Source organism: Microcaecilia unicolor, chromosome 9, assembly GCF_901765095.1.
Source record: "Microcaecilia unicolor chromosome 9, aMicUni1.1, whole genome shotgun sequence".
Classification (NCBI taxonomy): Eukaryota; Metazoa; Chordata; class Amphibia; order Gymnophiona; family Siphonopidae; genus Microcaecilia; species Microcaecilia unicolor.
The window spans coordinates 176,291,842-176,305,543 of NC_044039.1; the positions used below are offsets into that span (position 1 = coordinate 176,291,842).

The window sequence follows — 13,702 nt, forward strand, 5'->3', positions numbered from 1 at the left end:
GGGCAGAATATGAGTTTGCTTGGCTCCTCCAACCAAACAAGGCATTGTGCTGCTCCTCTGTATAAATCATCTGGAGCGCTGGGTCATATTTTATTGCCTCTCAGTATCTGTCCATCTTTGCCTAAACTGATCAATTTTAGTTCAAACAGACAATGAAGATGCCATGTTCTATATCAACAAATAAGGAGGAACATGTTCCCTCTGTCTGTGGTGGAAAGTGACAAGGATTTGGGATTACAAAAAGCTACCTTTCTTGGAAAAAATTCAGCCTTCCTCCTACTGGTGGGCCGTCCAGTATGATTACTTTTTCCCTTGAGCCAATCAAAACCCCATCCCTGACTCTGACTGAGGAGCTAACTAGGACAGAGAGAGAGTGACTTCATGGTATTGGTTCTTTTTTTGATGCAGTCAGCAATCTCCTCCACCTTGTCATCAAAAAGATTATCACCCTGGCAGGGGACGTCTGCCAACTTCTCCTGAACCACTGGTTCTAGGTCTGAGGTGCACAACCAGGTGAGTATGCACTTCCCAATACCCACTGTGGAGGCCACATCGAAAGCATCATAGTTTGCTCAAGCCATGTGCTTTCAGCACTCCTGCTGCTTGGCTACTAACTGGTGGAGCCCTGTAGCATGCTCAGCTAGTAGAGTGTCTGAAAATTCCACTATACTGCTCACCAAGGACAAGCTCATGAAAAACTGGTAAGAATGTATATAGGAGAGCACTATAGCATTCTGGAACCCTTTCCTCCCCCAAAAAACAAAGTCCTAGCATTTCTTCTTGGTGGCACCAAGGAATGAATCTTGGAGCTTTTGGCTCTTTTAGCAGATTCGACAACCACAGAGTGGTGAAGTGAAGCTTCTTGGGTGTAGGAGCCTTCTGGACTCTATACATACAGTCGGACTTTTTATGAATAGGCGGTACATACAGAGGGGTCGCTCAGTGCTTCATTTACACTGCCTTAAGGATGTTCTGAGCAGGCACTGTCAAAGCTTCCTTAGGAAGGCATCAAAGTCAAAGATGTCCAACATTTATGCTCTGGGCTTATCCTCAACCTCCACCTCCACCTCCAACTTAGATAAGACGGTCTGAGCCATCTGCCTAACAAAAGTGATAAAGGATAGTTCCTCAAGGGGAGCCTTTTCCTTTCATGAGGAAGGCTGGGGATCTGAAGGAATGTCCAAAGATCCTTCCTCCGAGAGAACTTGGGGCTCTTGCTCAGAGTTTGAGGAGCAGTCCACATCAGCCTCAGGGTAGTAGTTTTCTGTCTAAGTCTGCACCCACTTCGAACAACTACACTATGGCAGGGTTCTGGATGACAGTGTATTGGGATGGCATGGGATCAGGACCTCAAGGAAGCTTCCTCCCTTCCCCCAAGGGATTAGAGACCAACACTGCCTCGGCTGGCACCAATTGCGACACCCCTTTGGGCAACGATGTCGATGCACAACCAACAGGGAGAGCATGGACTTTTAGTATGGACTGGACCGACATCATGCCTGATGTTGATGCCTCATCACTAGGAGCATGGTTTGAAATTTCAGAGACAGGCACCAGCAAAGACGGGGACTGAGTCAAAGTGGTCAGGTCCACAGAAGGTACTGAGGATGAATTGGAAGGTTGGTCCCAGGCTGAAGGAGGCTGGCGCACTGGCACCAAATTCAAGAAGGAAGAGCTACCCTTATGGTGTGGGTGCTTCTTAGGTATTGATGGTGTCAGTGCCCCGGTGCTCCTGGCACCATAAGTCGAAGGGTACCGATGCCAATGCTTCTTAGCTTCTGCCTGATGCCCAGCACTAGAGTCCCTCAGTGCTGATGAGGACAATGTCAAATCCTTATGTTTGAGGTCCGAGGATGCTCAACCCCAATGGGCACTACTGATGCTCAATGTCGAGGCAGACAGAGACCTCCTCGATGCCAATGCATCCATAGTATCTGATGCAGCTCCAGGACCTGTGGGAACCGAAGACTCCAATGCCAAAGTTGAAGGACTGGACTTCTTGGCACCAAATATATTTTGTGCTGCTCCTCTCAACTCTTGATGGTTCTTCTTGACATCTGGCAACAAAGTTTACAAGAAAGAGTATCATGGTCAGGCTCTAGACATGACAGGTACAAATTATAACTGTTGGTAAGAGACATGGTCCTGCCACATTGGTGGCACTTTTTAAAACAACTGAGAGTTTTCTGGGACATGCTGGTGAAGACAGCCACATTGAACTCATACAGCTCAATTGTGAAAACAGAAAATAAGCAAAAAGTCACCTGAAGAGAGTGGCTAGGCCTAAGGGGACCTACAAGCCACAGAAATAGAAAGATGAAGTGATAAAAACACTAAGAAATAAAGAAGGGTACAAAGGAGTGAAAAAGCTGGTCCCGTGCAGCACTTATATGTAGAAAATATAGCCAAAAAGGCAACTGGGAAATCACAGCTGTGAACATTGAGGAAACTTCTGCACTGTTCTGCAGATGAGAGAAGACTGGTCCTGTGCAGAGGTGGTGGACAGGAAGTTGCACGTGCATGCACAGTATGGGGTTCCAAAAGCTTCAGGAAAGAAGTTGGGAGCATGCTCTGTGCCAGGCTTCATTGGATGATGTCACCCATTTGTGAGAACTGTTGTCCTGCTTGTCCTCAGAGAACAGACATAACTGAGGCTGTATGTGGAAAAGGCTATGCATACTCAGACATTTATTTAGTTCTGAACCTTAGGAGATCTGTTCTGATGACAAGCAATGATGTCACCCACTTTTGTGCCTGACTCAATCCTGCATATCAATGGAAAAAAGTGGATGCACAGAAAGACAGTGCCTCCTTTTACACAATCTGTACATTGGAATTCTTGTGGGCATAGTTTGGATAGAGCAGAAGTGGATTTGTGATATATCAATTTTATAGACACTATGGGCAAATACATAGAGTACACATGCAACTCTTTTGGAACAGGTGTAAATTTATACATGGGAATTTGTATGCTTTTGGGAGCCTATTTTATAAAGACACATAAGCATCTCTGTTACTATAAAATAGGCTTAGAATAAGGACCTTTCTGGGTTTTTCACATAGGTATCCTGTTATAAAATTACTCTCAGTAACAGTAGGTGTTCTGGGGAGGGGAGAGGAGCATGTACTTTTCTTTTCTGATCAAGGAGCTAATTGATCAGAAAGGAAAAGTACATGCATAGATTGAATTTTCAGATCTTTGTGTGTACTTTCACAACAAAATTTTACCCACAGAAAAAAAATCATGTACAAGCAATTATTAGAAGCACTAATCAGGTTTTAGATGTGTATAAACTGGAATTTAGATGTTTATGTTGTATAAACGTCTAAATCCTGACATTACAAAGCATATGACAAGGCGGCATGGTCCAGGCATGTTTTGGATAGAACTTGGGCACACCTACAAAATAAATCTGCATTCCCCATTTCAGAAGAATTCATGTGTAGGAGCAAAATAAGCACTATGAAGCACTATAAGTGTTCCCATTTAACAAAGACATATGGGATTATAATATATGACACTATCTAGCATTAATAACCTGACTTCAAGAATGCAAACTTAAGCTTATTCCATCTTTCAGTGCAAGTTCTCTTATTTGCTGAAGCTGCGACCTTGCATACAGACGAAGACTGCTGACAAGGGTCCCGATGTGCTAGAATAACAAGGCTGTTATCAGCATCGACATAAGAACATGAGAGTAGCCATACTGGGTCAGACTAATGGTCCATCTAGCCCAGTATCCTATTTCCAACAGTGGCCAAGCCAGGTCACGGACAAGGAGTCTTGAAACTACCCTTGTAGTCAGAGAGATGCTGTGGCTAACAGAACACATTGTTTATGAAAACCTGGCTCTTTGTCACGGTGCCCTCCTTAATGTGGTACCAGTGAGACAATCATTTGGCCCCTGAAGTCACAACAATGGGGATAACAATGCTATGTGTTCATCACCCACAAGGCCAGAATGTGCATCATTAGTACAGCTGCAGCCTGTGATTTCTGTATAAAAAGGGGCTCTTATCAGAGACAAGGGCTGCTGTGTTGACATCCCATCTGAGCAGACCTGTATTGGAACTGACTGACCATCAGAGGACCACACTGCCATCTAGAAGTCTGCATCAGGTTGTATGTGTGCCATGTTCATTTATATACATGCTGTGGATTCAGAGTGGCTCTCTTTTACTATGGAGTCTAGTTAGGGATTTACATATGCATTTACTCTAAGATATTTCTATAATAAGACCTGATGTGTCTGTACTCTTGCCTTCCTTTCACATTATCTTCACCACTATTATAAATAAAATAATTGCCCTATTTTTACAATACTTGGTTGTGGGCTTGGATTTAAGGATTGGGGAACACATTCACTTCTGACACTTCACTCACCAATGTTAGTCTTGTTTGACATCCATTTCTTTTAGAATTTATACTAGGTGTCTGGTACCCCAATAACACCCCAAAAGTGCATTATCTATATATGCTCTACACATGTCTATGTCTAAAAAAAATCGAATTTGGGATTTACAACTACTACTTGGACATTTAGGAATCAAGTTTCAGAAAAGTGCTCCTATTGAGCAGTACTCCACTGGAGGGATTAGGGGAGGTCACCCCCTTAATTCCCCAGTGTTGATGTCCCCTCCACCTGAAAGTGAAACCAGCGAGGGATATCAGACTGTGGCAGCTTCAGAAAAAAAATGGAGTTTCATGTTTCTAAAATGGATGACATAAATGTTTACATTCTGGCAACTAAACAGTTATTTTGTTATTTTATATCATAAACATATATATGCTCATAAAACGTTTATGATTATACATTGGATGGCTCCTGCTGAATGTAATTGATGCATAGATGTCCATTTCACCATGTATTTTAGAACAGGCTGTACTACAGCAGATCCTGTTATAAAATACTAGTGGGGCGATGTCCCAATCTGAATATCACAATTTCAATTTGTTTGACCTTTTTAAAATCTGCCTCTATATGTACTCTGTACCTGTGTTAAGTTTCAAAGTCAAAGTAGGCAAATATTTTCATTTTTTAGAACTGATGCAAAGTCAATGAGTATAAAGTACAACAAAACAAGAGAGGCCAGCCCAACTGCAATTATAAATAGGCAGATAATGTGGAGCAGAAGGGAGATCTTGTCACGGTTGTGACTGTATCCCATGCCTATACTCACCTCGCCTCCTGGTGACCAGGCCCTATGGCTGCTGTGGACTGTCTTCTTCCTGTTTCCCAAACATGTTCCAGAATCCGGTTCCAGCAAAGCCCGTTCCAGCATCTGGTTCCAGCCAAGCCAAACCCATTCTAGTCCTATTCTGATATTCTGGCATTCCAGACTTACTTGTGACCTCATCTGTAATTGCCTTTATTAAGCACCTGGGAACTTTCAGGCTTGCCTTAGCAACAGAGGTCTTCAGATGAGTTTTCGTCTGTGTGTGTTTGTTGCAGTTCCAGCCCTGCTAGTTCTTGTCTTGCCAGTCTTCAACTTCTACTCCAACCCTGCAAGCCTTCAGCTTCAGTTCTAATCCTGCTTGTGTTGGCCCTGTTTGTCTTCAGCTTTAGTTCCTCCACTGTTTGTTCCAGCCTTGTCTGCTTTCAGCTTCCATTCCAGCTCTGCCTGAATCCTGTTCCAGCCAAGCCTGTTTGAGAATCCTAAATCTTGTTCCTGCCTGGTTTATTGTCCTGCTTCCAGTCAAGCCAAGCCAAGCCCGTTCCAGAATCCAGTTCCAGCCAAGCCTGTTTGAGAATCCTGAATCCTGTTTGAGAATCCTATTTACAGCTTCAGCTCCAGTCTGCTTATTCCAGTCCTGCTCATCTACAGCTTCAGGTCCCATCCTGCTAGTTCTGGTCCTGCTTGTACCAGCCTGTCTGTGTTCAGCCTCACTTCCTGTTTGAGGGGGTTCACCTGCTGCTGCCGGTCACTGGCAGTAGCCCAAGGGCTCACTACTCTGGACTTTGTGACAGACCGTGACAGATTGCAAAGGCCATGAACTCGGCAAAACCATTCGCTTTACAGAGGCTTCAGGAGCACTCTCTTCAGCTTTTACATCATCATGAAGCCATCCAAGGTTTGTCCGCATGCATGGACCAGTTCCAGCAAGGCCTGGAGACACGCATAGACCAGCTGCAGCAAAATGTATTGTCAAAGCTAAGACCCAAGAAAACATATATTCAAAAGAATGTGAACTGCATGGCACTTTGTGAGGAAGACTGAAAACCATTAAAAGAGGAAGTTTGTGATGACCTCTGATCTTTTCCAAATGAAAATGGAAAACTAAATTCATCCTTTCCATTACCAAATGTATGAGGTGAAGGCTCTGGATGGAAAGTAAATGTAAATTCATCTTTTTCCAGTTTCCCAAACAGACATCCTAAAGAGAACATTAGTTTTAATTAATTGGTACCATACCTTACAAATAATGTAAATCTTATATTATCATACACATAACATTTAGAGGTCTTACTAAGCTGTGTTAAGCAGCTAGTGTGGGTTTTATCAAGTGTTAGATATTAGCCCAGATTCAAGCTAATAGTTACCACATGTGAAAACCAGTCAGTGCAGTAAACAGCCATGCTAGCTGCTTAACGCAGGTAGGGGGTGGGTTGTGGGCATAGTAGAAGTGGAGCAGAGGCATAGCCAACAAAGCTTACCTCATCTAGTGCTGTCCTTTACAACAGCTAGTGTGGATGCTGCTCTCCAGGTGTCACGACTACCAATGGCATAGCTGCATTTAACACCACCTCAGGAGGTGACATTAATTTTGAAGATTGAATTATTATGGTCTGTTCTATTTTATGTTCTGTAATATGAATAATGTGAATGTTCTTTTGTAAACCAACCTAGTTATAGGTGGTATATTTATAAGTGTAGCCACTGCCCCATTAGCCAAAAAAGAATGAAGCCATGATGGGGTGGTTCCCCCTTTTCCAATCCCCCCATCACAAGTACCTCCTTCCAATTCCTTCTTATCGCTCCTTTCTGATTTCCTCATTGTGTTTTTTTAAAAAAATTTAAACAAGAGGTCTTAAGCTTCAGAATGCACTTACAATACAAAAGCACACAAAAAAGAAACATAAAAAGTCAAAATTGTACAAAGAGAATCAAATAAATTCAGCCTTTTAAAACCTCTATATTTTAACAGTATTTATTATGTGAAAACAAATAAATAAATAAAAATAAAGGGGGAAGGGGAAAGAAATTAAAAAAGGAAAGTGAAAGGCTGAGTACCAAAGGAGAACTCCAATAAGAATCCCTCATTCTCAAGTACCTCCTTTCTATGCCTCCTGATCACAAACAAGTACCTCATTCTGATCCCACTCAATCAGAAATACATTTCTCCTGTCTCCCCTGATCACAAGTACCACCTACATTTATCTCTCCCAACACATACTCTCCCCCACCCCCGAGCAAATCCTGACCCCTGGGAGTCACTTGGGGATTTTCCGTTAGTTTAATAGGATGAGAGAGGAGTGATCCTCCCCCTCGCTCCCACCCCATCTGGCTTCAGGTGTCAAAATGGAACCAATGCCCTTAGTGCCCTTGAGATTACCACTAGGCATCATCAACACCATTTGGACACCCAGAGCCAGATAGGGTGGGGAAGGGATGAAGGGAGACTGATCCCATTCTATCCCATTAGATTGGAGGGACCCACAGTTGAGTCCTGAGTGGGGTCAAGGTATGCTCAAGGAGTCTAATGTTAGTTGGATTGGGGGGGGGTAGGGGAAATTGAAGGGGGTACTTGTGAATGGAGTGGACAACTGGAACCATGATGTGCCCAATATTTTGCCCAACACAGCTTTAATAACTAGAGAGCTTGGGGTGGGGCAGAATATGAGTTTGCTTGGCTCCTCCAACCAAACAAGGCATTGTGCTGCTCCTCTGTATAAATCATCTGGAGCGCTGGGTCATATTTTATTGCCTCTCAGTATCTGTCCATCTTTGCCTAAACTGATCAATTTTAGTTCAAACAGACAATGAAGATGCCATGTTCTATATCAACAAATAAGGAGGAACATGTTCCCTCTGTCTGTGGTGGAAAGTGACAAGGATTTGGGATTACAAAAAGCTACCTTTCTTGGAAAAAATTCAGCCTTCCTCCTACTGGTGGGCCGTCCAGTATGATTACTTTTTCCCTTGAGCCAATCAAAACCCCATCCCTGACTCTGACTGAGGAGCTAACTAGGACAGAGAGAGAGTGACTTCATGGTATTGGTTCTTTTTTTGATGCAGTCAGCAATCTCCTCCACCTTGTCATCAAAAAGATTATCACCCTGGCAGGGGACGTCTGCCAACTTCTCCTGAACCACTGGTTCTAGGTCTGAGGTGCACAACCAGGTGAGTATGCACTTCCCAATACCCACTGTGGAGGCCACATCGAAAGCATCATAGTTTGCTCAAGCCATGTGCTTTCAGCACTCCTGCTGCTTGGCTACTAACTGGTGGAGCCCTGTAGCATGCTCAGCTAGTAGAGTGTCTGAAAATTCCACTATACTGCTCACCAAGGACAAGCTCATGAAAAACTGGTAAGAATGTATATAGGAGAGCACTATAGCATTCTGGAACCCTTTCCTCCCCCAAAAAACAAAGTCCTAGCATTTCTTCTTGGTGGCACCAAGGAATGAATCTTGGAGCTTTTGGCTCTTTTAGCAGATTCGACAACCACAGAGTGGTGAAGTGAAGCTTCTTGGGTGTAGGAGCCTTCTGGACTCTATACATACAGTCGGACTTTTTATGAATAGGCGGTACATACAGAGGGGTCGCTCAGTGCTTCATTTACACTGCCTTAAGGATGTTCTGAGCAGGCACTGTCAAAGCTTCCTTAGGAAGGCATCAAGTCAAAGATGTCCAACATTTATGCTCTGGCTTATCCTCAACCTCCACCTCCACCTCCAACTTAGATAAGACGGTCTGAGCCATCTGCCTAACAAAAGTGATAAAGGATAGTTCCTCAAGGGGAGCCTTTTCCTTTCATGAGGAAGGCTGGGGATCTGAAGGAATGTCCAAAGATCCTTCCTCCGAGAGAACTTGGGGCTCTTGCTCAGAGTTTGAGGAGCAGTCCACATCAGCCTCAGGGTAGTAGTTTTCTGTCTAAGTCTGCACCCACTTCGAACAACTACACTATGGCAGGGTTCTGGATGACAGTGTATTGGGATGGCATGGGATCAGGACCTCAAGGAAGCTTCCTCCCTTCCCCCAAGGGATTAGAGACCAACACTGCCTCGGCTGGCACCAATTGCGACACCCCTTTGGGCAACGATGTCGATGCACAACCAACAGGGAGAGCATGGACTTTTAGTATGGACTGGACCGACATCATGCCTGATGTTGATGCCTCATCACTAGGAGCATGGTTTGAAATTTCAGAGACAGGCACCAGCAAAGACGGGGACTGAGTCAAAGTGGTCAGGTCCACAGAAGGTACTGAGGATGAATTGGAAGGTTGGTCCCAGGCTGAAGGAGGCTGGCGCACTGGCACCAAATTCAAGAAGGAAGAGCTACCCTTATGGTGTGGGTGCTTCTTAGGTATTGATGGTGTCAGTGCCCCGGTGCTCCTGGCACCATAAGTCGAAGGGTACCGATGCCAATGCTTCTTAGCTTCTGCCTGATGCCCAGCACTAGAGTCCCTCAGTGCTGATGAGGACAATGTCAAATCCTTATGTTTGAGGTCCGAGGATGCTCAACCCCAATGGGCACTACTGATGCTCAATGTCGAGGCAGACAGAGACCTCCTCGATGCCAATGCATCCATAGTATCTGATGCAGCTCCAGGACCTGTGGGAACCGAAGACTCCAATGCCAAAGTTGAAGGACTGGACTTCTTGGCACCAAATATATTTTGTGCTGCTCCTCTCAACTCTTGATGGTTCTTCTTGACATCTGGCAACAAAGTTTACAAGAAAGAGTATCATGGTCAGGCTCTAGACATGACAGGTACAAATTATAACTGTTGGTAAGAGACATGGTCCTGCCACATTGGTGGCACTTTTTAAAACAACTGAGAGTTTTCTGGGACATGCTGGTGAAGACAGCCACATTGAACTCATACAGCTCAATTGTGAAAACAGAAAATAAGCAAAAAGTCACCTGAAGAGAGTGGCTAGGCCTAAGGGGACCTACAAGCCACAGAAATAGAAAGATGAAGTGATAAAAACACTAAGAAATAAAGAAGGGTACAAAGGAGTGAAAAAGCTGGTCCCGTGCAGCACTTATATGTAGAAAATATAGCCAAAAAGGCAACTGGGAAATCACAGCTGTGAACATTGAGGAAACTTCTGCACTGTTCTGCAGATGAGAGAAGACTGGTCCTGTGCAGAGGTGGTGGACAGGAAGTTGCACGTGCATGCACAGTATGGGGTTCCAAAAGCTTCAGGAAAGAAGTTGGGAGCATGCTCTGTGCCAGGCTTCATTGGATGATGTCACCCATTTGTGAGAACTGTTGTCCTGCTTGTCCTCAGAGAACAGACATAACTGAGGCTGTATGTGGAAAAGGCTATGCATACTCAGACATTTATTTAGTTCTGAACCTTAGGAGATCTGTTCTGATGACAAGCAATGATGTCACCCACTTTTGTGCCTGACTCAATCCTGCATATCAATGGAAAAAAGTGGATGCACAGAAAGACAGTGCCTCCTTTTACACAATCTGTACATTGGAATTCTTGTGGGCATAGTTTGGATAGAGCAGAAGTGGATTTGTGATATATCAATTTTATAGACACTATGGGCAAATACATAGAGTACACATGCAACTCTTTTGGAACAGGTGTAAATTTATACATGGGAATTTGTATGCTTTTGGGAGCCTATTTTATAAAGACACATAAGCATCTCTGTTACTATAAAATAGGCTTAGAATAAGGACCTTTCTGGGTTTTTCACATAGGTATCCTGTTATAAAATTACTCTCAGTAACAGTAGGTGTTCTGGGGAGGGGAGAGGAGCATGTACTTTTCTTTTCTGATCAAGGAGCTAATTGATCAGAAAGGAAAAGTACATGCATAGATTGAATTTTCAGATCTTTGTGTGTACTTTCACAACAAAATTTTACCCACAGAAAAAAAATCATGTACAAGCAATTATTAGAAGCACTAATCAGGTTTTAGATGTGTATAAACTGGAATTTAGATGTTTATGTTGTATAAACGTCTAAATCCTGACATTACAAAGCATATGACAAGGCGGCATGGTCCAGGCATGTTTTGGATAGAACTTGGGCACACCTACAAAATAAATCTGCATTCCCCATTTCAGAAGAATTCATGTGTAGGAGCAAAATAAGCACTATGAAGCACTATAAGTGTTCCCATTTAACAAAGACATATGGGATTATAATATATGACACTATCTAGCATTAATAACCTGACTTCAAGAATGCAAACTTAAGCTTATTCCATCTTTCAGTGCAAGTTCTCTTATTTGCTGAAGCTGCGACCTTGCATACAGACGAAGACTGCTGACAAGGGTCCCGATGTGCTAGAATAACAAGGCTGTTATCAGCATCGACATAAGAACATGAGAGTAGCCATACTGGGTCAGACTAATGGTCCATCTAGCCCAGTATCCTATTTCCAACAGTGGCCAAGCCAGGTCACGGACAAGGAGTCTTGAAACTACCCTTGTAGTCAGAGAGATGCTGTGGCTAACAGAACACATTGTTTATGAAAACCTGGCTCTTTGTCACGGTGCCCTCCTTAATGTGGTACCAGTGAGACAATCATTTGGCCCCTGAAGTCACAACAATGGGGATAACAATGCTATGTGTTCATCACCCACAAGGCCAGAATGTGCATCATTAGTACAGCTGCAGCCTGTGATTTCTGTATAAAAAGGGGCTCTTATCAGAGACAAGGGCTGCTGTGTTGACATCCCATCTGAGCAGACCTGTATTGGAACTGACTGACCATCAGAGGACCACACTGCCATCTAGAAGTCTGCATCAGGTTGTATGTGTGCCATGTTCATTTATATACATGCTGTGGATTCAGAGTGGCTCTCTTTTACTATGGAGTCTAGTTAGGGATTTACATATGCATTTACTCTAAGATATTTCTATAATAAGACCTGATGTGTCTGTACTCTTGCCTTCCTTTCACATTATCTTCACCACTATTATAAATAAAATAATTGCCCTATTTTTACAATACTTGGTTGTGGGCTTGGATTTAAGGATTGGGGAACACATTCACTTCTGACACTTCACTCACCAATGTTAGTCTTGTTTGACATCCATTTCTTTTAGAATTTATACTAGGTGTCTGGTACCCCAATAACACCCCAAAAGTGCATTATCTATATATGCTCTACACATGTCTATGTCTAAAAAAATCGAATTTGGGATTTACAACTACTACTTGGACATTTAGGAATCAAGTTTCAGAAAAGTGCTCCTATTGAGCAGTACTCCACTGGAGGGATTAGGGGAGGTCACCCCCTTAATTCCCCAGTGTTGATGTCCCCTCCACCTGAAAGTGAAACCAGCGAGGGATATCAGACTGTGGCAGCTTCAGAAAAAAAATGGAGTTTCATGTTTCTAAAATGGATGACATAAATGTTTACATTCTGGCAACTAAACAGTTATTTTGTTATTTTATATCATAAACATATATATGCTCATAAAACGTTTATGATTATACATTGGATGGCTCCTGCTGAATGTAATTGATGCATAGATGTCCATTTCACCATGTATTTTAGAACAGGCTGTACTACAGCAGATCCTGTTATAAAATACTAGTGGGGCGATGTCCCAATCTGAATATCACAATTTCAATTTGTTGACCTTTTTAAAATCTGCCTCTATATGTACTCTGTACCTGTGTTAAGTTTCAAAGTCAAAGTAGGCAAATATTTTCATTTTTTAGAACTGATGCAAAGTCAATGAGTATAAAGTACAACAAAACAAGAGAGGCCAGCCCAACTGCAATTATAAATAGGCAGATAATGTGGAGCAGAAGGGAGATCTTGTCACGGTTGTGACTGTATCCCATGCCTATACTCACCTCGCCTCCTGGTGACCAGGCCCTATGGCTGCTGTGGACTGTCTTCTTCCTGTTTCCCAAACATGTTCCAGAATCCGGTTCCAGCAAAGCCCGTTCCAGCATCTGGTTCCAGCCAAGCCAAACCCATTCTAGTCCTATTCTGATATTCTGGCATTCCAGACTTACTTGTGACCTCATCTGTAATTGCCTTTATTAAGCACCTGGGAACTTTCAGGCTTGCCTTAGCAACAGAGGTCTTCAGATGAGTTTTCGTCTGTGTGTGTTTGTTGCAGTTCCAGCCCTGCTAGTTCTTGTCTTGCCAGTCTTCAACTTCTACTCCAACCCTGCAAGCCTTCAGCTTCAGTTCTAATCCTGCTTGTGTTGGCCCTGTTTGTCTTCAGCTTTAGTTCCTCCACTGTTTGTTCCAGCCTTGTCTGCTTTCAGCTTCCATTCCAGCTCTGCCTGAATCCTGTTCCAGCCAAGCCTGTTTGAGAATCCTAAATCTTGTTCCTGCCTGGTTTATTGTCCTGCTTCCAGTCAAGCCAAGCCAAGCCCGTTCCAGAATCCAGTTCCAGCCAAGCCTGTTTGAGAATCCTGAATCCTGTTTGAGAATCCTATTTACAGCTTCAGCTCCAGTCTGCTTATTCCAGTCCTGCTCATCTACAGCTTCAGGTCCCATCCTGCTAGTTCTGGTCCTGCTTGTACCAGCCTGTCTG

The 13,702-nt window shown here is 43.4% G+C and overlaps 1 protein-coding gene across 1 annotated transcript in view; it reads right to left on the bottom strand.

The window, feature by feature from the left end:
- Positions 1 to 6,176: 6,176 nt before the first annotated feature.
- C9H14orf39 (chromosome 9 C14orf39 homolog) overlaps positions 6,177 to 13,702 on the bottom strand; it is a 323,838-nt gene continuing 316,312 nt past the window's right edge. The window contains exon 17 of the mRNA XM_030213710.1: positions 6,177 to 6,376. Within this exon, the coding sequence (XP_030069570.1) occupies positions 6,177 to 6,376 (200 nt within the window). The remainder of the gene's footprint in view (positions 6,377 to 13,702) is intronic.